The sequence below is a fragment of the Pollicipes pollicipes genome, unplaced genomic scaffold (genome assembly GCF_011947565.3).
Source record: "Pollicipes pollicipes isolate AB1234 unplaced genomic scaffold, Ppol_2.1 Scaffold_3447;HRSCAF=4054_pilon_pilon_pilon, whole genome shotgun sequence".
NCBI classification, from domain to species: domain Eukaryota; kingdom Metazoa; phylum Arthropoda; class Thecostraca; order Pollicipedomorpha; family Pollicipedidae; genus Pollicipes; species Pollicipes pollicipes.
In genome coordinates this window covers 33,460,811-33,485,500 of record NW_023596297.1, presented here as the reverse complement: position 1 = coordinate 33,485,500, position 24,690 = coordinate 33,460,811, and the positions used below count along the sequence as shown (strand labels likewise).

At 53.1% G+C, this 24,690-nt stretch overlaps 1 protein-coding gene across 1 annotated transcript in view; it reads right to left on the bottom strand.

Moving 5' to 3' along the window:
* LOC119091807 (allene oxide synthase-lipoxygenase protein) overlaps positions 1-24,690 on the bottom strand; it is a gene marked incomplete at its 5' end in the record, with an annotated part of 58,404 nt that overhangs the window by 23,704 nt on the left and 10,010 nt on the right. The window contains 6 exon segments of the mRNA XM_037214689.1: positions 267-433; positions 1,442-1,525; positions 10,708-10,825; positions 12,803-12,899; positions 15,202-15,297; positions 18,523-18,655. Coding sequence (XP_037070584.1) covers positions 267-433; positions 1,442-1,525; positions 10,708-10,825; positions 12,803-12,899; positions 15,202-15,297; positions 18,523-18,655 — 695 coding nt within the window.

Below are 24,690 nucleotides of genomic sequence, written 5' to 3'. Positions count from 1 at the left end.
GTCACGTTTGGAAGCGGGTGACGTTCGAACCGTGTTGTTTAGCTGCGACAGGCGGCGCATCAACAGTGCGCGACATTCGCTACAGTCACGCTAGATGGCAGCTGTGCCGTGTGCATTGGCGGGGATTGCACAGCACATGTGGCTTAGGCGCCAATCCCGCGGCGTATTCGTCAAACCAAAAGGAAATACCGCCATTCTGCGCGCCGCTCACGTGACCAGTCACTAACAAAGACTGGCCAATGTCAGAGCATCACGCCGGCACTCACTGTAGTAGTGCGCGACGACGGTGCTGACGTAGCTGTGCAGCAGTCGGTGCAGCGGCAGCGCGCTGTCCCGGTAGCCGTAGCGGGGCAGGCGCTCGCGGCTGCTCACACCGCGGCTGTGCAGCTCCCTCGCCACGTTGCCGTGCTTGTCCAGCCGGTACCGGCTCAGGCTGGAACGGTGCCGGGCGGCGCGCGCTTGACGGCTCGGTTCGACGGGAGGGGACCGCCGGGGAGTCCCCGGAGGAGCCACGGACCGCCGGGTAGTCCCCGCAACAACCACGGCCAGACGCGCAAGGCTCTCCCTTGGCTACAGCGTGGCTCGCGGGCTGCCGTGAGCAGCAGCTGTGATTATGTGGTAACCGGGGCAAGCGCGAGCAAAAACAGTGGCCGCGTTCTTCAGATTCCGCACTTTCGTGCTTGGTGAGGTTGTGCGACAAGGCAGCGTGAGGCACCTCAAATCACCATTCACTCAGTACTGTCATACCCTCTCTGAGGCGTCCACCCAGTTTGGTGACCGGTTGTGTTGAAACCACAACGTCGGGAGCGTAATGCCGCTGGCTAAAACACCGTGCAAACCAAACCCAGAACACGGCCATGAGCCGTCGCCAAGATCACGGGGAGCTTGCTAACGCTGATGATCTCCCAGTGCGGTGCACCGCAACACGCTAGCATGATCAATACGCGGCCACGGACGGGTGGGCCGGTCGCCCCAGATTGAGCGGCGTCGCCCTCAGCACACGCCGACGGCTAATGACCCAACCTGACGCTGCCGGCGGCTATTCTCAGCGCACCACAGTGGTCACCGAGTCCGCCGCTGGTCTGGAATCGGCATGGTTCGGCAGCGCGCGGATCTGATGACCACTCAGCCGAGGGCACCCGGCGGCGTTCGCTCCGGTGGGCGCCCTAAACGGCCGCCACTTGAGCTGTGACCGAGGAGAGGAAGGCCGGAGTAGGCTCACCGCCAGGCGTGACACTGAATCTGCCGGTGGTGGGCTGGCCGCAGATGTCCGCTACCCTTTTTGTTTGACCATCCACTGGGGCGTGTAAACGTCGTAAAATACCTACTGTGGTGGGAAGGTAAAATGTGTTCCCTTGGATAAGTGCATCACTGGTGTGCAAGACTGCCACCATATCGTTTTCTCACAGTTTTCCCCGCATACTTCTGCAAATATTCTCACCCCTTTGTCATGACGTCCTGCAGACTCTTGGCTCCCATTGTGGTGCATTTGTCCAGCCATGCATCCATGGTCTTGGAAGCCGCACTGCAAAGACAGACAATGGTATGTTAACAAAACAGGGCTTGTGTGGAGGTGTTCAGATTCAATTTGTAGGGTCGACGCGTTCTCCGTTTGGGCTGATTGGCTGATTGGCCGATTGGCTGACGGCAGCAGTTGGCCTCAGCCGTGTCGATGTCGTAGATATCTGTCTTTGCTGATTGGTTGCTTGGTTGACGGCAGTAGCGGGCACACAGTCGCATCGATATCGTAAAATTGTTGTACGCTGTATGTCGTCCTTTTATTTTGACTTAATTTGTTGAGTACTGCAACTATTTTGCGCAACCATGCGTTTTGTACTTTGTAATGCATTTTGCTGCACTAATCCTATATGATTAGGTTTTTTAATATGTTCAAGTTCTCGCTCATAGACGTGTTTTGCAATGTTCATTTAATTGACTGAGGGTCATGTAAAGTTCTCTGACTTCAGAGTCCTTTCTCTTTCATGGTCAATCAAGGAAAAGAGCGTATTGCCTAAAATGGGCGACAGCGTGCAAATAAATCATAAGTGATATGATACAAGACAGGACAATGAACATATTCGATATAGGCATTACTGTTCCGGTGATTACACCGCTGACACCGTGGATATATAATAAGCTTTCACCTCCACTCCATAGCTTTGCACAAAGGTGCCTGCCCGGCCCACTCAATGCCGTGCAACCATTAGTTGTGCTTGATACGTAATGTTCCTAATAGCTGAGATATGAGTGCATTCTTTATCACAGTCCCTCGGGATCCCTTGTGGGTCCAAATGGCCGGAACAGGGTCGTATCGGATGTTGTAGACACCTGTTTCTCATTTGCAATATACTAAGGTTTTCCTGTTTGCAGTGTTTTGGACGTTGGCGTCACCTTTCGCTTTATGAAACAGTTTGTCTTCAACGGGTAGCGGACTAGTCGAAACTCAGTCGAAACCCCCCTCTCGTTCACGGCCGAGCCGTCCAGCCCTCCGAGGCGAGGACGGTGACAGCTGACTCGCTGATCAGATTGAGTTCGCTGGTCCGCTTCTGCCGACTGGTCCGCCGGGCAGCGGACTCAGGAGACACTGCTGATTGGTCCCCGAGACAGCGGACTCAGAAGTAATGACTGAATGGTTCTCTGGACAGCGGAATCATAAGACATTGCCGACTAGTCCGCCGGGCAGCGAACTCAGAAGACATTGCTGACTGGTCTTCTAAACAGCTGACTCGGGAGACGTTGCTGACTGGTCCGCTAGACAGTGAATTCAGAAGCCGTTGCGTCAGTAAGTTGGGCAGCAAGTCAACCGTCGCCGGCTTTAGTTACAGGAGGCTGGACAGCCACGCCGTCAAGAGGACACCATTCCGGCTTTCATAAAATCCGATGCTTTTTACAAAAAGCTCCGATCTTTTTAATAGCTGCTTATACGGTACACGCTTGACTTCAGCCTCAAAATCGAACAAAATACAGCAGGTCGCAAGCTACACTGTGAGCGTCGCCAATGTACCGCACTGCATTAGTTCAGCCGCACTGCCTCAAAGAGCACCTGATATCTATAAATAAAGAAGTTGAATGGTTGGAGGGAGGGTTAGACCATACACATTGTCAATGTCTTGCACTGGTTAATTTATGTCCATAACCCCTGGCACGTTCAAGCAATGCACGCACTTACACCAGAACTCACAGCGCAATTGATGGGTGACGCCGGTCATCCCCGTGGTATCGGTCTGTAGTAGTTGTACGCAAGTAATAAAAAAGTTGAAAGTCATGTCGAGGGAATTAGGCCTCACAATAAATCGTCCTTCAGTAAAATTTTTTGGCATTTTCGCAAGTTGCTCTGATTCACAATGGTGGCGTTTAGCTGGAAGTTTCTCTTACCACCTTCATAACTCTGCGAAAGTTTTACCCTTAACTTGGGACCGATAGCAGGCGAATATCACTAGGCGGTACTTTCATTATGGCAATGTTTTAGTTCATGGCATTTAAGTGGAAGAGAAATCGTTAAAGTGACAATATCTCAAGCATTCGGGATGTGTTTGGTTAGAAAAGTTTCTTTTAAAGGTCATTATTGTCTGCTTGTTTCAGTGGTATTAAGATAAGGCCGGTTTTGATAGGTCCGAACACTTTAAATCAGGAGCTGGTTATTTTGGACTGTCCGGCCCGTTAGGAAATGGCGTCGTCCGCCGGTACGCAGTCTGGCACGAGTGGGCCCGATTGTGATGGCATCCAGCAGGCGCCAGTCGACGCAGATTCTGACCTCAGCCAGTCGACGCAGATTCTGACCTCAGCAGCGACAGCAGGGATTGGTATCTGAGCGCCGGGGCCATCGCCTCAAGTGACACGGACGCAAGCCCGGACACGAGAGCAGTCTGGCCTTGGCGCGCCGCTATACGGCCCTGAGTCGCTTGCTCCGCTGTTGCGTGTGTAGGCGGCATTCATAGCACAAATGTTTTTTTTTTATTTAATGACACATTTACCTCATGCGCCTACTTGGCGCCCTCATGTTCCTAGGGGCAGAATGTGACGTTAGCGCCACGGGACGACATGTTAAGGCCACAAGACGGGACGTTGACATCACGGGACAAAACGTTGGCGCCACGGGACGAAACATCAGCGCCGGGGGACGTAATGTTAGCGCCGCGGGACGTGATGCTAGCGCCACGAGACGAGACGTCAGCGCCACGGGACGAGACGTCAGCGCGACGTGACGTGACGTCAGTGCCACGTGGCATGATGCTAGTGCCACGAGACGTGACGTCAGCGCCACAGGACGTGACGAGCAGCGCTCAGGCGCCGTGCCGTGCGCTCTGTCGCGGTAAGAGGAGCCAGTATACGTGCCGGTGGATATGCACGCGAGACCACCAGCGCACGTCAGTGCTAATCTAGATGCTGTCGTAGCGGTAAACAGTATTTATTAGCGACTCGGTCCGAGACTTGCGTCGGAGCGCCGCCTCTGTTGGGGCTTGGCTGTCTGGCCTTTCGTAGCCAAATACGGTGGCACCTAAGCAGCTGGTCAGCTTAGACCGAGTGTGTCGTCAGCCTGACCAGAGAGGTGCTGTTACCGTCTTAGCCTAAAAAAAAAACTGAGCAGCCACACCCTGAACCAGACGGTTTTTTCACACAGGTGTCTAGCAGTTCATTTACGAAGAAAATCGACTTAAAGGAAATTTACATGGGCGATGGTGTTTGCCATGTAACTGAATAAACCGCTGGGCTTTGAGACACCGGGTCAGCGAACGCGGGTGGAGCTTTGTCTGTCGTTGGAAAGATTCGCTTTCCGTTCCCTCTAAGGTTTGTGAAACGTGTTCAGATATTTTATTCCGTGTTCGGTTAATATAGCAATTCATAGTGCGAACCGAATCCAAGTCACCCAGGACCCAGATTCTAGGATCATTGGTGACTGCCATTTGCTGTTGAAAAAGCTTACATTTTAATAATTGCCCCGCTGTAACGGTACAATCACTGGACCAATGCAATCAAAACTGCTCGCACCGAGCGGACAAAAACGCGCATCGCCGCTGACCAATCGGCAGTTAATCAGTATTGATCATCCCTGAAGCCGCACGAGTTTGGACGACCAACTCCGCAGTTACCAACTGGTTCATACGCAACGTGGACGGCCTGGTATCCGCGCTCGGTGTGGGGCGTGGGACGCACCCACAGCAGATAGGAGCATTCATGTGTTGACCCGGCCGAGAGGGACCGGCTCTAACCCGGGCAGTGTCGTCCGGTCGGGCCGCTCAGACATCATCCATCCATCGCCAGCATCCCGAATGTGCGCCGAGGGCTCGATGATAGCTAGGACATTGCACGTGAAAGAAGGCGATTTCGGCAGACAACCTCGATTTTGGCAAGGCTTGTAAAGACATAATGTCTCACGAGAAATGATCACTGGCATTTATGTGTAATCCGAGATGATCTCTAGCATCGGTAGAAGAAGTCGGCGATGCCGTAATATTTTACTGAAGCAACGACACTTGGAGTTGTAAAGATACGCAACGTTTCTTAAACGTCTCACCCATAACTGTATCCTTCACAGTAGCTTCCCCCAAGTCTGTGCTCATTCCATCCCGAAACCCATTCCATATGGGCGGCCAAAGGTTTACCAGATCCGATATCTGCTACACCGAGGGCAGCGTGCACGTTTCTGTGATATTAAAGATGCAGGCCGTGTGCACAGTTATGTGGTACTAAGCCGTGGCACAGTCAGGATTTCCTTACGGGAGGGGTCCGGAGCTCAGTGAGCGCGCGTCACGCCTATTTTTAGCTTTCTGTCCAAAACTTTAGATGGTAAAACAAAACAAAACATGGGCCTAAGGGGAGGCGGGCCGCCGTTCCCCTCCCCCTTGGCTGCAACGCTGATATCAAAGATGGCATGACAGGACGAACCAGAAATGATGTGTGGAAACAAAGAGAGTTATGATTAGTTGAAAGGATGACCAACTGAATCACCGTAACAGACTGACGACCGGTGCCGGTGCTCAATAAAGCGTCACTTTGGAGCCCATCAGCCTGCCAGGGTGTCTTTGAACTAGATCATGCCTCATTTGATGCATGGGTAGCCTGGTATGGTAGCCTGGTTTTTCAGCTATGTACGATCTCGTGCGGTGTGGTGCGTGCAGTCTGGTAGTAGCACAGTCCTTGGTGTCGCCACATAGACATGATGAAATGCGCCGTATCGTCCCCCACGGCGGACAAAAACCAAACTAGCAGCTACGTGGAGAGTTGTGGGGGTCCAGCAAACTATCACAATCATCAGATCGATCCACTTCTAAGTTCTGCTGTTAAACAGGCCTTTAGTTTCGAGCCTCGATAACACGATCAGCACCACTTTGATTAAAAGAATTTTGGACCTCGCAAAATGTAAATTGCGACCTCTGTTCGCATAGCGTGCCATCCAGAGACAAGGACATTCAACTTCAAGGATCATGCGTGCCTCGAATCATCTTAGTTGACCCCCTACTTACTTTTCATCCCCCACACGGATCTGATATAGTCCTGCCCAGTGCGCAACAAGCAGAGCAACCCATGAATCGGATAGGACTGAACACTACTGTAGTTCATCTAACATAAAAATTACTCAAATGGTGCGCATTTAATTGGCATACGTCGCACGTCGTAATGCGTCGTAACTGTCGTACAGTACAGCCTGGGATACTTAAAGGAAAGTGATTTGTATCTGGCTTGAAACTTTACGCAAGTTAGATGTGATGAGATACGCTGCCTCGTCTCCCAAAAAGCTTTCCTTGGCCACAAGCACTCTCCTTGTCATTATATTGATTAAAATGCATTACTCTGGGTGATGTGGAAGTATTAGAAAATCGAACCAGTGCACTCGTAAAAATTTCGAATTTAGAAGAGGCCTAGTTCCGTATGACGTTATGGCGATTTGAGTTCGTTGGATTGGTGACAGTGTAAATATTGAATGACCTCTGACTCTGAACCCAGAGATGACTTGGGCCATCGGAGACCATCTGACAGTCTTTCATATTTAAAAAAGCATGTAATCCGAATATTTAAATGGATGGATTTATGGGGTCAGAGCCTGCATTAAGCAGTGTTTATTTGTCGTGTGAGGCCTGATTCTCTAGCATACGATCCCACCTTTCCAGGTCAACGGCTTAATTCGGTGGCGAAATTTTAACGTGCGCATTGCTAACCACGGCCCCTCACGCCCTTGATGTCACTTGACCTTAAGCGCGGTTGCTGGCCGCTAGCCGCAAACCATACCTGTCAAGGACAAACAGCGAGCGCCAAAAGCGGCCCGAACCAACCACGCCACGGATGGGTTGATCGGGAGATAGGCCCTTCGACCAACTGAGCCATCGGGACGGACGTATGGTCTTCTCACTGTCCTTAATACCATCGAATCTGGAGATAATGAAAAATGAAATTAATCGACGCAACCATGGCCTCTCGCCGGTTCCTCACGCGGGTCACATGGAAGAATTCCTGCCCCGCCCTCTTCACTCTATTTTGCATCCAGACCAGACCCCATGCCGGTCCCCACTCAAGTCGCAGCATCAGTGACTGGTCGGCTGACTGCGCAGGTCGCCGCTCAGGCCGCAGCATCAGACTGCACCGGTCGTCGCTCAAGACGCAGCATCAGACTGCGCAGGTCGCCGCTCAGGCCGCAGCATCAGACTGCACCAGTCGCCGCTCAGGCCGCAGCATCAGACTGCACCGGTCGCCGCTCAGGCCGCAGCATCAGACTGCGCAGGTCGCCGCTCAGGCTGCAGCATCAGACTGCGCAGGTCGCCGCTCAGGCTGCAGCATCAGACTGCACAGGTCGCCGCTCAGGCTGCAGCATCAGACTGTGCAGGTCGCCGCTCAGGCTGCAGCATCAGACTGCGCAGGTCGCCGCTCAGGCCGCGGCACCAGTGACTGGCCGGCCGACTCCACCCGTCGCCGCTCAAGCCGCAGCAGCAATGACTGACCGGCGGACCGCACCCATCGCCACTCAGGCCGCAGCATTGGACTGCGTCGTTCGCCGCTCAGGCCGCAGCACCAGTGACCGGCCGGCTGACTCCACCGGTTGCTGCTCAGGCCGCAGCGCCAGTGACCGGCCGGCTGACTGCACCGGTTGCTGCTCAGGCTGCAGCGCCAGTGACCGGCCGGCTGACTGCGCCGGTTGCTGCTCAGGACCGGCCGGCTGGCCTGCGCCGGGTTGCTGCTCAGGCCGCAAGCCGCCAGTGACCGGCCGGCTGACCTGCGCCGGTTGCTGCTCAGGCCCAGCGACAGTGACCGGCCCGGCTGACTCACCGGTTGCTGCTCAGGCTGCAAGGCGCCAGGTGACCGGCCGGCTGACTGCGCCGGTTGCTGCTCAGGCCGCAATGCACCAGTGACCGGCCGGCTGAACTGCGCCGGTTTGCTGCTCAGGCCGCAGCACCAGTGGACCGGCCGGCTGACTGAAGGCCGGTTGCTGCTCAGGCCGCAGCACCAGTGACCGGCCGGCTGGCTGCGCCGGTTGCTGCTCAGGCCGCAGCACCAGTGACCGGCCGGCTGACTGCGCCGGTCGCTCGGCGGTCAGCCGGTCATGGCGCAGCAGGACGCCGGCGGTTATCGCGCGGCTGGCGGAGGTGACGTGGGGAAGAGGGGTGCGGCCGGGCCGGAGGTGGCGCCTCTAGCGGCCGTGGCAGGAGGTGACATTGGCCGATTCATGCCCCGTGATAAGGCGCGTCTCGTCGTCACGTGCGAGCGGGGATCACCGGAAATCGAGCGGCTGCTGGGGAAACGCGGAAATCCTCTGATTCGGGAGATTCAGACAACTGCATTGCGGTGATGTGAGCATGGAATAAACTCCTGGAAGATCATACACGACAGAACAAAAGGCATGAAATGCTATCAAAGCGCAGAAAATCTTGATGATATTCTGTTTGATCCGACGTCTGGAACGATACGGAACAACGATATTGCTTCCAACAGATGGTTGCAAACGTTGGCCGCACATGTAAGTCGATGTACAAAGGAGAACTGCCGGAAGAAATATCCGTACAGAAAACTATGACTGAAAAATTATATCGACATGTTCAGTCCGAATGACATGTCCACAAATGAGTAGTCCTGCCCTACAGCACGAGCCCATAATAGTCTGCAAACATGAACAGTACAGCGTAGTTGCACCTGATGCCGTCAAACGGGCCTTTCCCTTTCCCTGCATGTTCCCGGAGATTTGGACTCATGAGGGGCTCTCTCAGCATCTTCAAGAGTTTCAAAAGTGTATGGGCAGATCGTCTCGCAAACGCTGATTATGTATTCTATATGTTTTTATCATTCATCTCCTTATCATTATCCTTATGCATTTTGTTATGAGTTTGATCGATATGTTGTTAAACAGGCAATACCATAATTTCACAGTCCGATGTACAGTGGCATCAATCGCATCAATCGCGCACTAATTCAGAAATAACATTGTTCGGAAACTGGCTGCGAGCGTGGCCAGGCTTGGATATCTAAATCGGTGAAATCAATGAATCGGCAATGTTTTGTGGTCTTGCACTCGCTACCTATTTCGTGAAAATGTTAGGTGTATATTGATCTTAAAAGACGGGATGTACTCTTCACGAGCGCCGGGTCATCAAAATCGCGACATGATTTCTATCAAACTCCTCAGCCTTTTCTCAATTTGGCAATCTGATTGTTCCATACTAATGGGCTAAAATTGGGGTGACTTTGCTATGCTGCAGAAGACCTTGCCTGTTTAAAACGGTTTGCGCGAACGTGCGGTACTTTATACGGCACATACTATACAGAATTGTGCGCTCTGTTGCTGAAAGCGATTTCTGTGATCTGTGATTCTGCGATCGATGGATGCAAGGAAATCAGCTTCTAGAAAGCGTGACGCCAGACTCCGTCAGCCCGCGTGGCTGCAACGGGAGAGGTGTCCAGAAGTCAGGCTTACTAATTTTATAACCTCGCCTGAGAGCAGGACGGTACACACACACACACACACACACACACACACACACACACACACACACACCACACACACACACACACACACACACACACACAACACACCACACACACACACACACACACACACACACACACACACACACACACACACACACACACACACACACACACACACACACACACACACACACACACACACACACACACACACACACACACACACACACACACACACACACACAACACACACACACACACACCACACACACACACACACTTTTTTCATGCTGCATTCGGATATTTAAACCAATGATTGAAATTTTCGCACACTTTTAGTTAAAACAGTGGGCTAACAGCTTGTGAAAATTTCAAAAAAATAATGAAAAAATGAGCCCACCAGAACTGTTCTAGTGGGTTCATGTCGTCCAGTGTTGCCTTAATTTTCACCGGTCTCACGGGTAATGCGCCCATTTTCACTTATAACATGCACGCTTATGCGATGGATCAAGTTGCAAGCACCACAGATACATCCAACACGGGGGTTCAATGGTCAACTAAGGAATTGTGCTGGAGGCTGGAAGCAAACGGGACTGACGATGCGCCAAGAGCGTTCAGCTTGATCCAGGACCTGACGGCACAGCGCCGAACTGTTGACCTCCCAGCCGCCGATGGTGGCGCTAGAAAACTGATACTAGCCATGATGTCATTAGGGGGATTCACTAGTGAAGCTGAACGAGGGGAAATACCGGCTGCGCCGAACGCGCCGCCGTCATGAGGCCGGGCAATACTGACTGCGACGCCGCCAGCATCGGAGTCAGGTGAGGCGCCAGCAGCTTGTAGATCGGGTGAGAGGGTGACAGGAGCTGTTCGGTACACTGCGCCACGTAGCTCATCATTTCCACGCAGACGCCTGCAACACAGAGTCGTGCGGTGGTGGTGAATGGGCTCAACACGTGGCATAAGGTGCTGGGGAAGCGTACAGCAACAGCACTTACCAGGACACCCCGGGGCCCTCACGTGGTATCTGCCAATTTCACCTATGCCTGGAAATCTGAGAATGTACAGCACATGGTTTCTTTAAAAAGTGAACTTTCGCAACATCTTCAAAAGGGCGACACAAATATTGGGCAAATGCAAAGGCAATAAGGAGCATAATGAAACAAGGCATGATGCCTCCTACTGTAGCAGCTGTCAGTGTGCTTAGACCAGCTGAATAGTTCCGACTTTAATCGGCGATCGTAACTAACATCTCACGACAAAACTGTCTCCATTCAGCTATGGCGTGCGCTCCTAGCCAACGAGCGCGCCGGCTGAGAAACATTCCAGGTCGTTTGTAACACTCAAACTCAGTGATGTCCTATCCCATTCCAAGTTATCTGCTGTCTTTACGACGCCCAACAGTGCGACTTATTTTGCTCGAGACTGCATGAGAAGCCATTTCATAGCACCCCAAGTTTCCCATTGACTTAAAGACGCAAGGTGCGGCGTCTGCCTTCGCTCGTAGAAACCTTGAGCCACATGCCAGCCCATTCCGAAACAGCCGGTGTGCCGCCCTCTGCCGAACCACGATCACCGGGACAACCGCGCTCCCAGGCCCGCCAGCAGCCGGTGCAGGCCAGCACGACCGCTTCCCGGCGGCTGCGGAGGCCCCGGGGACCCGGCTCCGCACAGGTTGCCGTCGGTCCCGCGGGCCCCCAGCCGGGGCCGCTCAGCTGACAGCCACGAAATTGGAGCCGAGTAGTCCGCCGCCGATGGCCGCCGTCCAGCCGGTTCAGCGCGCGTACCGCGCCGGGCCGCCGCCGCTGCCCTCGGGGCCGGAGTCCCGGGAGCGGGCCCGGCGGACACAGCGGAGTGTCCACGCCCTGCCGCCACCGACCGGCTGCGCTGGCTCGAGACCGGAGCCCTCGGGAGCGGGGCCGGCCGGCACAGTCGGAGTGTCCAGCTCCGTGCCGCGCCGGCCGCCGCGCTGCTCGAGAGCGGAGCCCCCGGGAGAAGCGGCCTGGCCGACACAGCGGATTGTCCCACGCCCATCCGCTCACCGCCGCCGCCGCTGGCTAGAGACCGGAGCCCACCCCGGTAGCGGGCCGGCCGGACAACAGCGTAGTGTCCCACTCCCGTGCCGGCGCCGTCCGCCGCGCTGCCTCGAGACCGGAGCACCCGGAGCGGCCGGCCGGGCACAGCGGAGTGTCCACATGCCGTGGCCCGCGCCGGCCGCCGCCGCTGGGGCTCGAGAGCCGGAGCCCCCGGGAGGGGCCGGCCAGAACAACACAGCGGAGTGTCACTCCCCGTGCCGCGCCAGGCGGCCGTCGCTGCTCGAGACGGAACCCCCCGGGAGCGGCGCCCGGCTGAAACACCGGAGGCTGTCCACGCCCGTGCTGCGCCTGCCGGCGGTGCCCGCCGGCCAGGGCCACGCTTGGAAAATGTTGGGCTGCTGAGATTGGCGCTGCTGCTGACGTCAGCGAAATGAGCGGCTGGCGAGAGCGAGCGCTGACCTTGCTACAAGGCACCAGGCGGTCCAGCGCAATGCGCCGCGTGGCCCGGCTGGAAAGTGAAATGGCGTCCCGAAGAACTCAGTCAGCAGTGCGTGACTTTGGAACCGCGCCGGGTAGTCTGTCGTCGTGTGCGACTGTCAGAGGTCACAGGTCAACAGGTCACAGGTCACAGGTCAACAGGTCAGAGGTCGCTATGATCACAGACGTCGATCTGAGCCGGGTCGCTATGATCACAGACGTCAATCTGAGCCGTGGTCATCAATCAAGGCGCGGTCGGTCCAGGTCTGGTCAGAGATGGGAGAGCGTCCAGTTCCGAACCGAGCTTGCCCGTCCATAGCGTGCATGTCCACCGTAACGGACCTACCTGTCCTGCCTGTCCACCGTAACAGACCTACCTCGATACAGAAAGCCGTACTGGTACTGGGCTTCGGCCATATTAAAGAACATCTTGGCGACTGTCCACACGTAGCCCTTGTCGGTCGATAGGAACACCTGAAAGGATGGAAATCTATCAAGCGGAGACCACTTTCCATATCACTTTTGATAAGGCCCACTCGCGTGACCACTTTCCGTGTCGCAAGTCATGAGAGAGCGACCAATTCAAATTTTCGGTCAGAGTCAACATGGATCTTCCGTAGAAATTTACCCAAGACAAGAACACCTGTATAAAAGCGCAGGCATCCATACGACCTTATTTAGATGGATTCATGTAGCGACGTGCAGCAGCATTTCTATTCCCGGCGTGCCCATGACATCGTGATGCAATCTTCCCGCATGACTGAGCGCTGGCGGCGGTCCGGGGCTCGACGGCAACTCTGAGATATTCACGCCCCCCCCCCCCCCCCCCATTCACTCTGCCGTACCGGCAGCTAACGTGTGGTGCCATCAGTCAACGCTGAGTTAGCCGGCCGGGCTCGGGGGGCCGCTGCCTGCAGCGTCGGCAGCACGTTTACAGCCATGCTCTGCACGTCCGGCTCCGCGTAAGGTCGGTCTTCTCCCGGAAGCCGTATTGTTAACTACAGCGAACTTAGCCTCTACCCTTCTGTTTGAAAATAAACAGCAAGACTATATTAGCTGTCTATGGGAAAATCCGCACGATCCGTACAGAGTCACCGTGATATAGAGATAGCGGGTGGACGTGCGACCACAAACGCAGTCGCCGCTCGCCCCGGCAGCGCTCAGTGGCGAGCCTCGATCCGGCTACCCGTCCAGGGGCGCGGCCGAACGCGTCCGTGACGTCACAGCCGGCTAGGAGCGTATCCCCGTCGGCGGATCGCCACCGCGCTCACCGGTAACATCACTGCGCCATTGGCACCACGCGTCGTCGGGTACGGAGGTACAAATCTCGCGCGGATATAACATCCCCATTCCGTCGCATTCCGTGCGCCGCCTGGTCCTGCGAACAGGTGGCGCGAGGGCGCACGAGCGCGGTTCGCGATCGACATTACTGTCCTGGCCGGTGAGGACCGTTCGAGCCGCCGGTGCCCTGTTCTGCTTCTTGGACAGAGCCCTATCTCCGACCATATCCTGCTGTCTGGTTCCGTGCCGTCCAGAAGAATGCTCTTTCGCTAACGAGCACGGGCGCGGGCTGCGTATCCGGGTCACACATGCTGCGTGCGGCTAACGACCTCGCCTGCTACAAAGGTCACATTTTGCTATAATGTTTGCAGCACGTTCATAAGAACGCAACGCATTGAACAGACAGTGACGCTGCTTACCTATTGCCTACGCATAGAACGATGACTTGTTCAAAAAGCAAAACCTCGTAGAATGAACGGGAGAATGGAGAGGAGTTTATTAATATTCGTTTGGATAAGGGCATGTAACCAAAATCTCACATCTTTCTCTCGATTCTCCTGTTTATTCTAGAGGAATAAAGCTATTTATCCTGCCTCATCTATGTGCACAATGTTTCTTGCAAACGCACTTAACAACAACTTACGTAAACACCAAAGCCTGTCGATTGTAAAACCAAAGGTGCATGAGGCTGTGTCATCCACCGTACAATCCCTAAAAGCATTACAAAAGTATTGTTTCATAAGCCCTGTCTTTGTGCTTACACTTTCCGCATATCATTTCTAATGGAAACTTACTCAAGTTACAAAATGCAAAATACTGCAGCCAAAAACCTGCATTCGGTGCCCTTTAAAATGGCGCACAGGCTTGCATAACCTTTAACAAAATCATAGGTGCGGTAAGCCGTCGTTAAATACTCTCTAACTCTGGACCAATCGTCCATCACAAAGACGAACGAGAGATGCGACTAGGGCAAATCTAGAGCAGTTTCGAAACCGAGCTTTTTTCCAGAGAAGCAAACACACCGAAGACATAACGGGTTTACTCGATTTCACTAGGTAAATATAGTTCGCGCAGCCGTGTTTACTCTTGTGATGAAGAAGCGCCGTCAGAAGAATACAGCACACGTCTCCATCGAATAGTGCATCATGGTACGCGCATATCCCGGGATAACCCCAGCAGAATAAGCGTGCAATTGACGTACAAACGATCGCCACTAATGCCGTCACAAACTTCCTGAGCAGGCAAAAAATATTGAGAGTCTAACGCGAATAAGTGTTGTTCTAGATCGAAGAATAAATATTCTGGGTATAATGCGCAAAATGTGACATGCGCAAAACAATTCTGAATGGGTTCCAGCAATTGTGCGAAAACCACATGTACTTTTTAACAACCAGATGATCCCTTCCAAATCCCCCGGTTGTCCAGGTCATATGGATGCAATACATGCACTGCGCTTTGTCTCTCTCTTTCCTCTCCCTTTCATGTCAGCACCTACCGGATTGTTGGGTCCTGGCCTCTGGAAGAGCTGTATGGCCAGCGGCACTAGCTCGCCGGCTCGGTTCAGCAGAAACAGGCCGACCGGAGCCACCATCTGCGGACAGGGGTCGCTCCCGAGTTCAGGCGAGCAGGTCTGGCCGTTATCCGTCTTCAGCATCCGGTGCCGATGTCTCTAAATCACTGTACTGTGATTAAACTCGTGCTTTATGTAGCTCGTGATTCCTATCGAACCAGATATGTTCCCTTTGCAGCGTGCTAGTATATTCTTACCATTATGTTTTGGCAGGTCAATATTGCCACGGCTGCAGGCCTGAATGCTGGGCTGTACTTATTTGCAAACATTACTCGTGTAAAACATTGATACGCACGCGAGGAGAATTATGTGGTTAAGCATATACTTACATGTAACTAGACCCAAGGTTTTTTTTCTACGCCGTTGCCCAAGAACAGGTAACCAGGAGTGCCCCTCCCTCAATCCCAGTGACGCAGTAAACCGTACGTTAACACCAGAAAACATAAAATCAAGTCGCGGCACTCCCAGCCAGGAAGATGAAACAAGCGTTTAAAAAAACAGGCGAAGAGGTGGAGCAGACCCGAAGGAATTGTGTTACGTGATAGGTAGGGACAAATCATAGATGAAAAAGCTTAAAGTAGTCATTAGTCAAAGTCAGCTAATGACAGCCCGTTATAACCGCCCAATAATCTACAACCACTCAATTCACCGTGTTAGTAAGGGCTATACAGTCACACAAGTCGGAGGGGGCAATTACCTGGTCATTTTTGTGCTGGGTTTTGAGCTGGATGTCCAGGGAGTCCACCCAGCTAAGCAGAGCTTGTTGCTGGGAGAACTCCCGGAGCCAGCGCCATGAATTTGGGCATATGTGCATGACTTTATATCAGAAATTGATTATGAAACATGAAGGAGGTCAAATATGAAGTGCGTTGGATATGTACAGCACAAGGATGGCAATGTCTTCAAATATGTTGGTTACGTTAATATGTGTTCACGAAATGCTTGCGGATGATGTTGTTAACGATGGTTTTTGATACAGGGATATCAGCTATTCTTGGAAAATATGAAACCATAATATCGTTCGACAACTTAGGGCCTAGGCAAGATGCTGTAAATAGTCTATAATTACGATAAGATAAAGGTTGGTCTAAATGTTTTGCTCGCCTCATATCCATGTCATTGGATTCGTAGAGATTGTAAATTAAATCGAATGATGCAGGGAGCTGGGAAGTCAAAAATTTGTGCATCACAATTAACATTTGACATTTAGCGATATCCGATAGATTCAAAATTTTGTATCGTTTTAGGATTGGCTCTGAGCTTTGTGGAGGATACACATTTTCTATAAGACGCACAGCCCTTTTTGCAAAATTACCAACCGATCTAGTTGAGAAGCATAATTTATGCCCCAAACCAAGCAGCAGTAATTTAGATAAGGAAGAATCAAAGTGCTACAGAGTAGATGTGACCTTGTTTATCAATAAAGTACCTAACTCTACTTATCATTCCAATATTTCTACTTACTATGCTTGCAACAAAATTAGTGTGGCTTGTAAACTTAAGAGATTTGTCTGATTACACCAGGGTATTTTTTTTTCTCTTCAATAGGTGAATTACTAATTTGCACATTTAGTCGGAAATGCGAAGAAAGGGTTGTGTAACGCTGTGTGAATGTTTTTGATGCGTTCAGGGAGAGAAAATTAGCAGCAAACCAAGAAGTCATTAGAAGCAAAAGCGTATTGACATTGTTTTGAAGTTCGACAATACTTTTATTTTTGAAAACAATCGCAGTATCATCAGCGTAAGACAGACAAATCATGTTACTGCTTAATTTAGGCGAGTTATTTATGTACACTAAAAAGAGGATTGGGCCGAGAATGGATCCCTTGGGGTACCCCAATTGCTACGTTTTTGATTGTTGATAGATAATTCCTGATTTTTACACATTGAGCTCTGCCAGACAGATATGAAGAAATGATTTCATGAGATTTTCGTCGAATACCATATTTAGTAAGTTTACGTAGAAGAAGCTTAATGTTTACAGTGTCGAAGGCTTTTTTCAAATCTAAATACAAACCTAACACATATTCCCCGTTTTCAAAAGCCCTAGTGATAGTTTCCTGCAGAAGAAGAATTGGCATGTAAGTACATTCACAAGGTCATTCACTACATGGGGTAATAACCTAATGTGAAAAGATGGAAGGTAAAAAATGAAGTGATAGGTAGGGAAAGGAAGCACGAGATGATTGGAGCGGCGTGGCTGACGGCTGAAAGCTGTCGGTAACAGGCAGCTGGCTGCCCACAAAAAAACCTCAGTGTGGTCACGGTTCCTACGACTCACTACCCCAGTGGCCTGAAAAGAGCACGATTCTTTATATCTTACACGCTCCACTGAAGTCCGGCCCGAAAGTGCGGTACGCACTCCGAGTGTGTGTGTGCGCGATTAGGGAATTAGGGAGACAGAACGTTGTTTGTCAGGTTTCTTATACCATGCAACCCCATAAAACAAATGATATTTCTTTATACGACGCTGGAGAGCCAAATGCAAAACTTCGCCGAAGTTCGGAGCCGCCTCCCCAACCCCTCGCTCCCGCTCTTGCCAACGCGTGGTGTCGGCCTGCCGTTCTGCCAGTGGCGTAGCCAGGGGAGGGGGTTCACAGGTCCCCTCCCCCAATCAAGTTCGAATACAGTTCTTTCGCCACAGCACACCACTGAATGCAATTTCGCGACTTATCGAGTTGGAACCAGGCAATTATTTGGGCTTCGAATATCATAGAATGCCTTGGGTAGTGACATGTCCGACGAGAAGACGTACTTAAGTGACACTGACAGCGGAAAGCTGAGTGAAGATGCACCGTGTGTCGGAGCGGCGATTGATGTTTAAGGTACCGAGACAAATAAACATAAATAGCTCATTGATACGTTAGGTAATGCACTTATTCGTGTCTTTGGGCTATGCTGGTCTGTTCGCAGTGCAAAAGTACTGTGGGTCTGGGACTCTACGTAGGTGCGGCACTGGCGGTACTGACAATGCTGCGTGGTTATTGCGTGAATACCGCACGTACCCCAAATCGCAAGTCATGGCTGCGCCCCTGCGCCTCTGTCCCTCACCCCACTCTCACCACCGCGCGTCGCCGGTCTGCTCTCCCGCTCCCCCCCCCCCCCACACACACACATACTTCTCTCGCTCTCGCCACCGCGCGTCGCCGGTCTGCTCTCCTGCCCCCCCCCCCCCCCCCCGCCCCGCCCTAGACACACACACTTCTCCTACTCTTGCCAGAGCGCAGTGTCGGTTTGCCGTCCCACCTCGTGACCGTTGATGTCGCGTAGTCCGTGCAGGAGGCCAAGGTCAACGGTGAAGAGCCGGCCGTGCGCCAGACAGTCGGAAAGCGTGCCGCCTTCCAGCGCCGGCAACAGCTGCGCCTCCGTCACCGCCAGTCTGTCGGCCGCAAACACGGCTGCCTCGAACGGCGGCGGTACGCGACACAACGCAATACGAGGCTGGACAGCGCGACGCTAAGGAGAGGACGCAGAATGCGCCAACACTCAGCTACGATAAACGCATGCTCATTAGACGTTGCAACCGAGTAGGTTCTGATAACTTCCAGCCATTCGACAGCACAAATGTTGTTTGAATATGAGAAAAGTATCTTGCCTAATGCATGCTAAACAAAAGATACACACATTCGTGTGGAAACACGACTTAAGCCTTACGTGGGTTTAAAATGCAATTCATATTTTCGACGCGTTCGGGGCGTATTTCTTATTTCCGATGCGTTAACAATATATCTTCAACTGGCAGCCTGCTTTTAACATTTCCGAAATGTTCACCCCGCGCTGATGCAAGGGAGGAGGCTAATGTGACCTCTCCACCTGCTACCCTTAGGTTTTTGATGATACCTCTTCTGCATGTCTTGTAATGGCGCCCAAATTTCTGGTAGCCTGTGGAACATTCAGGGTGCGTGTTTTATTTCTGGCACCATTACCGTGTCTCTGCCATATTTGGTTTCGGTGCAGTGGTTTTTGAGGAGCACAGCACGACGATTTACGGTCTGCGCGGTCGACGCCATTATGGCTTCCAGTATTAGGAAGAACGGGAGCTCGCTCATTGGCTGTGCGGCCCAACCAAGGACGTCATGACTACTTGAGTCCATTTCGCACACATGAGGAAATTTCGGGGGCGGTATCTCGCCGGCTTTCAGTTGTTTTTTTACATCTCTCTCCGCTAGCGGGGGCCATTGACAGCGTTTTTTATTTGGCTTCTGGGATCTTAAGACCCTCAGCACACCCTGCCTTAAACAATAACAAGCTCGCTCATTCCATGTTCTTTAATCAAGTACCTTTAAGTGTTATATGCCTTCGTAGTTTTGTGATTGATCAAGACTTCGGGTAAATAGGTCATGCGGAGGTTGATTAATATGGGGTTAGCGACCTGACACTACCCGAACCTTACTTTTTGTACTGTCCTCAATGAAAGCCTGACAGGGTTTTCCAAGTTTCGACGCGCCAGCGGTCGCTGTTTTAAGGTGTTCCATGTCCTGTCGATGGCCGTTGCATCAAACCTACCTCGAACGGTGTGGTTTAATTCACGATATTCAAGCACGAGTCCACGCGTTTGGGAGGGAATTTGTGTGTATGCATGTACGCATGCATGCATACGTGCAATTAGAGCATATGCTAATCTCAAAACAGCGAGTTTTCAGCAGATTATTTAGAACGCAGAATTCCAATATAGGTCATGTAAGGACATGTAAGGTCCTATGAGGTCAGCCAAAGCTAATGAGCTATGTTGCCAGTAGCGGAGATGCTAGATGAGCGAAAGCGACGCATGTAACCACCTTCTAATCGGGCTCGTGAAGCTGATGACGTCTTATTTCATGTACCAATGTACCCGTTCACAGGTTGTGACAAATGCAAGCGTCAAGCGTCGAAGGGACTGCGTATAATGTAGACAGCAGCTATGCGATTTTGAGTACCTGTATATGTAGAAAGCACCGCTTCTGACCACAGAAAGGCATTGTGATGGCCACATAAACCCGGTTAGAAGTTAAAAATTTGCTTTTGGGTGGTTTAAGAATTTGATCCAATTTGACCTCAGATCACCTTTGGATCAGCCCAACATGGTATTTTTGCGACTGGAATACTTTTATTCCGCAGCCGCAATCGATAAAACAAACTTAGTCGGAAGCAGATTGTGAAGAAAAGCATCGTTTTTGTAGGCTACTTCTACAGCAATTTTGAGTGGTGACCTGATTTGACCTGATCCATTCGGTGGACAGAAATAGATGGAATGGACTCCGTACAGCCTTATGGCATATTTCCGTGCCCTCAATATCCGTCTCGACGTATTAACATAGGTCAACAACTGGTTTTGGCATTTCGTGACCTCTGGTGATCTTACATTTGACCTTACGTCAAATATTTGGCACGCATTCTTCATGATTTGACAAGGCCTTCAAAACGATACCTTTTTTGTCACACGGCGTGTGGAAGATGGAGATGCCAGGGGCGTTGTCAACTCCCCCTCCCGGCCTGGCGCAGTGGCCCGAGACCCCGGCCAACCCTCCCTCCCGGCCTGGCGCAGTGGTCTGAGACCCGACCAACTCCCGCTCCCGGCCTGGCGCAGTGGTCTGAGACCCGGCCAACTTCCCCTCCCGGCCTGGCGCAGTGGTCTGAGACCCGGCCAACTCCCGCTCCCGGCCTGGCGCAAGGGTCTGATACCTGGCCCAACTCTCTCTCCCGCCGTAGCAGTGGCCTTTATACCCGGTCACTCCCTCGCCGGCCTGGGCGCAGTGATCTAGACCCGCCAACCCCGCTCCCAGCCTGGCGCAGAGTTTGAGACCCCAGCCACTCCGCTCCCGGCCTGGCGCAATGGTCCGAGACCCGTCCAACCCCCCTCCCGGCCTGGCGCATTAGTCCGAGACCCCGCCTATACTCCCCTCCGGCCTGGCGCAATTGTGTCGCGAGACCCGCCAACTCCCACTCCTCAGCTGGCGCAGTGGTCTGAGACCCAGGCCTAACTCCCGCTCCGGCCTGGCGCAATGGCCGCTACCGGCCAACTCCCACTCCCATTCTGGGCGCAGTGGTCTGGAGACCCCGGCCTACTCCCGCTCCCGGCCTTGGCGCAATGGTCTGAGACCCCGGCCAACTTCCCGCTCCCGGCCTGGCTCTCTGAGACCCCGGCCTACTCCCGCTGGTCTGAGACCCCGGCCAACTCCCCCTCCCGGCCCGGCGCAGTGGCCTGAGACCCGGTCAACTCCCCCTCCCGGCCTGGCGCAGTGGTCTGAGACCCCGGCCAACTCTCCCTCCCGGCCTGGTGCAGTGGTCTGAGACCCGGCCAACTCCCCCTCCCGGCCTGGTGCAGTGGTCTGAGACCCCGGCCAACTCCCCCTCCCGGCCTGACGCAGTAGTCTGAGACCCCGGCCAACTCCCCCTCCCGGCCTGGCGCAGTGGTCTGAGACCCCGGCCAACTCCCCCTCCCGGCCTGGCGCAGTGGTCTGAGACCCCGGCCAACTCCCCCTCCCGGCCTGGCGCAGTGGTCTGAGACCCCGGCCTACTCCCGCTCCCGGCCTGGCGCAGTGGTCTGAGACCCCGGCCTACTCCCGCTCCCGGCCTGGTGCAGTGGTCTGAGACCCCGGCCGGCCGCGAGTTCACGGAGCTATGCATCATACACATACGGCCAAAACGTGTGGAAAGATACACTTTTGCACTACGAATTGAACGAGGAACACACCTGGTAAGGTTTTGTGTCGCTCTGAAGCATCGCATCGTATGTAGAAGGATGCAACGCCGAAAAAATGCGATTTGGGGGAAAATATTACATTTCACATGGCATATTGAAGTCAAGTATTGACCCAATAGCATGCAACTCATTGTCAATCGCGCGATCTTGTTGAGAAAAAACTGCACCGGTGTTCTTTGCTAAGCTCTATCGTTCTTAATTTTGGAGACGGCAGGGGTCCCATCGACCCCCCCCCCCTTCCCAGCAGTCCGTGTTATGAAAAACGACGAATCGGAGCGGAGTTAAGAAGCCACCTTGTCAACTAGCATATTTTGGAAGAGGCTGAATCAGGAAGGTAACCAAGTTGAACCTAACTTTCTCGTACAATCCAACTTTGAAAGACAAAAGAAGAGGATATGTGATGGATAATCAGTGTATTACACCATAGGCTACAACGACATAGCGTATAGAAGCCATCTTTCAGGACGCCGGATGGTACGAGTGACAGCACAGCTACTTAATACTTAGCCTGGCCTATGCCTAGCAAATGTTCATCTGTGCAAAACCGCTGCGCGATGCACGCATGAAGCACGTCTAATATGCTCGAATGAGATAACATGTCCCTACCGGCCCAGGCAGCAGCACCAAAGTCCACAAGCAGCAATCGCAGCCTTGCCAACGTTTCATTGACACGATAAAGACCAGAAAATTTCATGTTAACATCCCAATGGCATTATCATGGCACTAAATCAACATTGATCGCGTGTATAACTGAAACGAAATCTTTCTTATGGCGTGGTTAATAGTAAGAAATCTTACTAATAACCGCGCTTAGAAAGCACTACCACATAGCAAGAAATATACGACCAATAGCACAGGCACTGCGTCACTGGTCAGAAGTAAGGCTGGTACCGCTGGTACCGCTCTCTTCAAGATAACCCCATCCCTGCTACTGTCACTGTTTCTTCGGTACGCACGATGTCCAGACGCCGCCTTTCACTCAATCTACGCTTCAAAGTAGCGACCAGGCCTTCTTGATGCATCACGACTATCTGTCAAAAAAACTCCAGCCGAAAAAGGAGGATTTCTTTTCCTTAGGCTGCTCTTGCCAGTCGTAAAGTGGCATAGCGTCATCAAAAGATCTACTGCTTGACCCGGTCGCTCGCTGTGGGCGATGTGGGTCGCGCTCATCCCACTGACTGCGAGGTCGGTTATAAACTGGGCCCATAGCGTATTGTTGAGAGCGCCATCTCTCACCCCGCGACCCACCCTGCCCCCCTGCTGCCGACGTGCCACCCGCATTTCTGCCGGGCTGAGTCATACCCGTATAGCTGGCACCATACCCATGCTGGACCCTGGTCAGTTGAGCTTGAGTATCCACTTGCCTGAGCAGAGCCTGCATGTGTTTTTCTGTCCAGTCGCGTAGCTCATTACGGGCTCTAGATTTCACCTTTTCGCTTGTGAGATGCTTCGATAGGGAGTCAAACAATGCTAGCGTGCCATTTTGCACCTGTGTGTGGATGTTAGCCAGCTCTTCGCTTCGTACTGTTTTCATTATTGCTCGGTAGTGTTCTTCCACTCTTGGTCTGATGGCTGTGTTCAGGTTTTCTTCTGCACTTGCCTGCTCTCTCCTTTCGTTCAGGCTGCCTTCGTGAGAGCGGAACTCCTGCTCCATCTCCACGCTCAAAGCCATGCGCTGACTATCCACGGAACTTCCACATCGATCTCGCTCACGATCAAATTCGACCAACGCTTCTCGCCGGCTGGTCTCATGATTTTTGATCAGATTAGACAGCGGCATAAGAGGCGATTCCTTCAGAGCGTGCTGCATCGTCTTTTGGTACTGCTGCAGGCAGCGGATCTTCAGGTCCGCGTTGTGAGCCTCAGACCTTGCTTTCAGTTTCTCGGATGTGTTGTGGAACGCTCGAGCAATATCCGCGTACTTCGCTTCGAGCCTGTCCAGTAGCCGGTCGCTCACAACTTCTCCATTGTCGTGACCAGCTATCATCTTCTCAGTTGTCACGAACGTAAGCCGTATCTGGTGCACGATCTTGTCGTGCGCCGCGCGCAGGTCTAGCTCTGTCATACGCCCGGCCTTCCCCGGCTCGTGCGCATGTATCAGCGCGTCATACTTGGCCTCGGCTTCCTCCATCGCCAGAGCCTGGTTCACCGCGACAAGGGCTTCGACCAGCGCCGCGCCGTCCGAGGGTGACCGCGTCACGGCCGTGGCCAGATCCGCGAAGTAGCGGGCTAGCGCCCGCGCCGGGACGGCCGCGATGAAGCGTTTGACGGACCTTTGTGATGCCAGGAAGGACGCTAGGTCCGACGGTGAGGTCGCCAGGCCGCCGCGGGCTTCGCGACTGTGAGGGTCGTCCGCCGACAGGAACAAGAGCGCCGACTGGTGCCAGTCGCTGGCCTCCTGCATGGCGACCAGCGCCTGGTTATTGACGGGCCGCGCATCTGCCCACTCGTACAAGACCTCAAAGTCCTCCTGAGCGCCCGTGGCCGTTCGGCCAGCCCAGTCCCTCATCAGGAACAACACCTCCTGCAGAGGGGTGCATCTCCTCACCGCCTGAGCAGCAGTACCCACGTCCTTGAGCAGGTGCAGGTTTCCGAGTGTGCTGAAGTTGTCGGCGCTGATGTGCACCACGAGCACGGAGCTGAGCACGGCGCTGATCATCAACACCTCAGCGCCCCGTTCCGGGCCGTCGTCGTCCAGCGCTCCCCACGTGTCCAGCAGGAGCAGCCCGGCC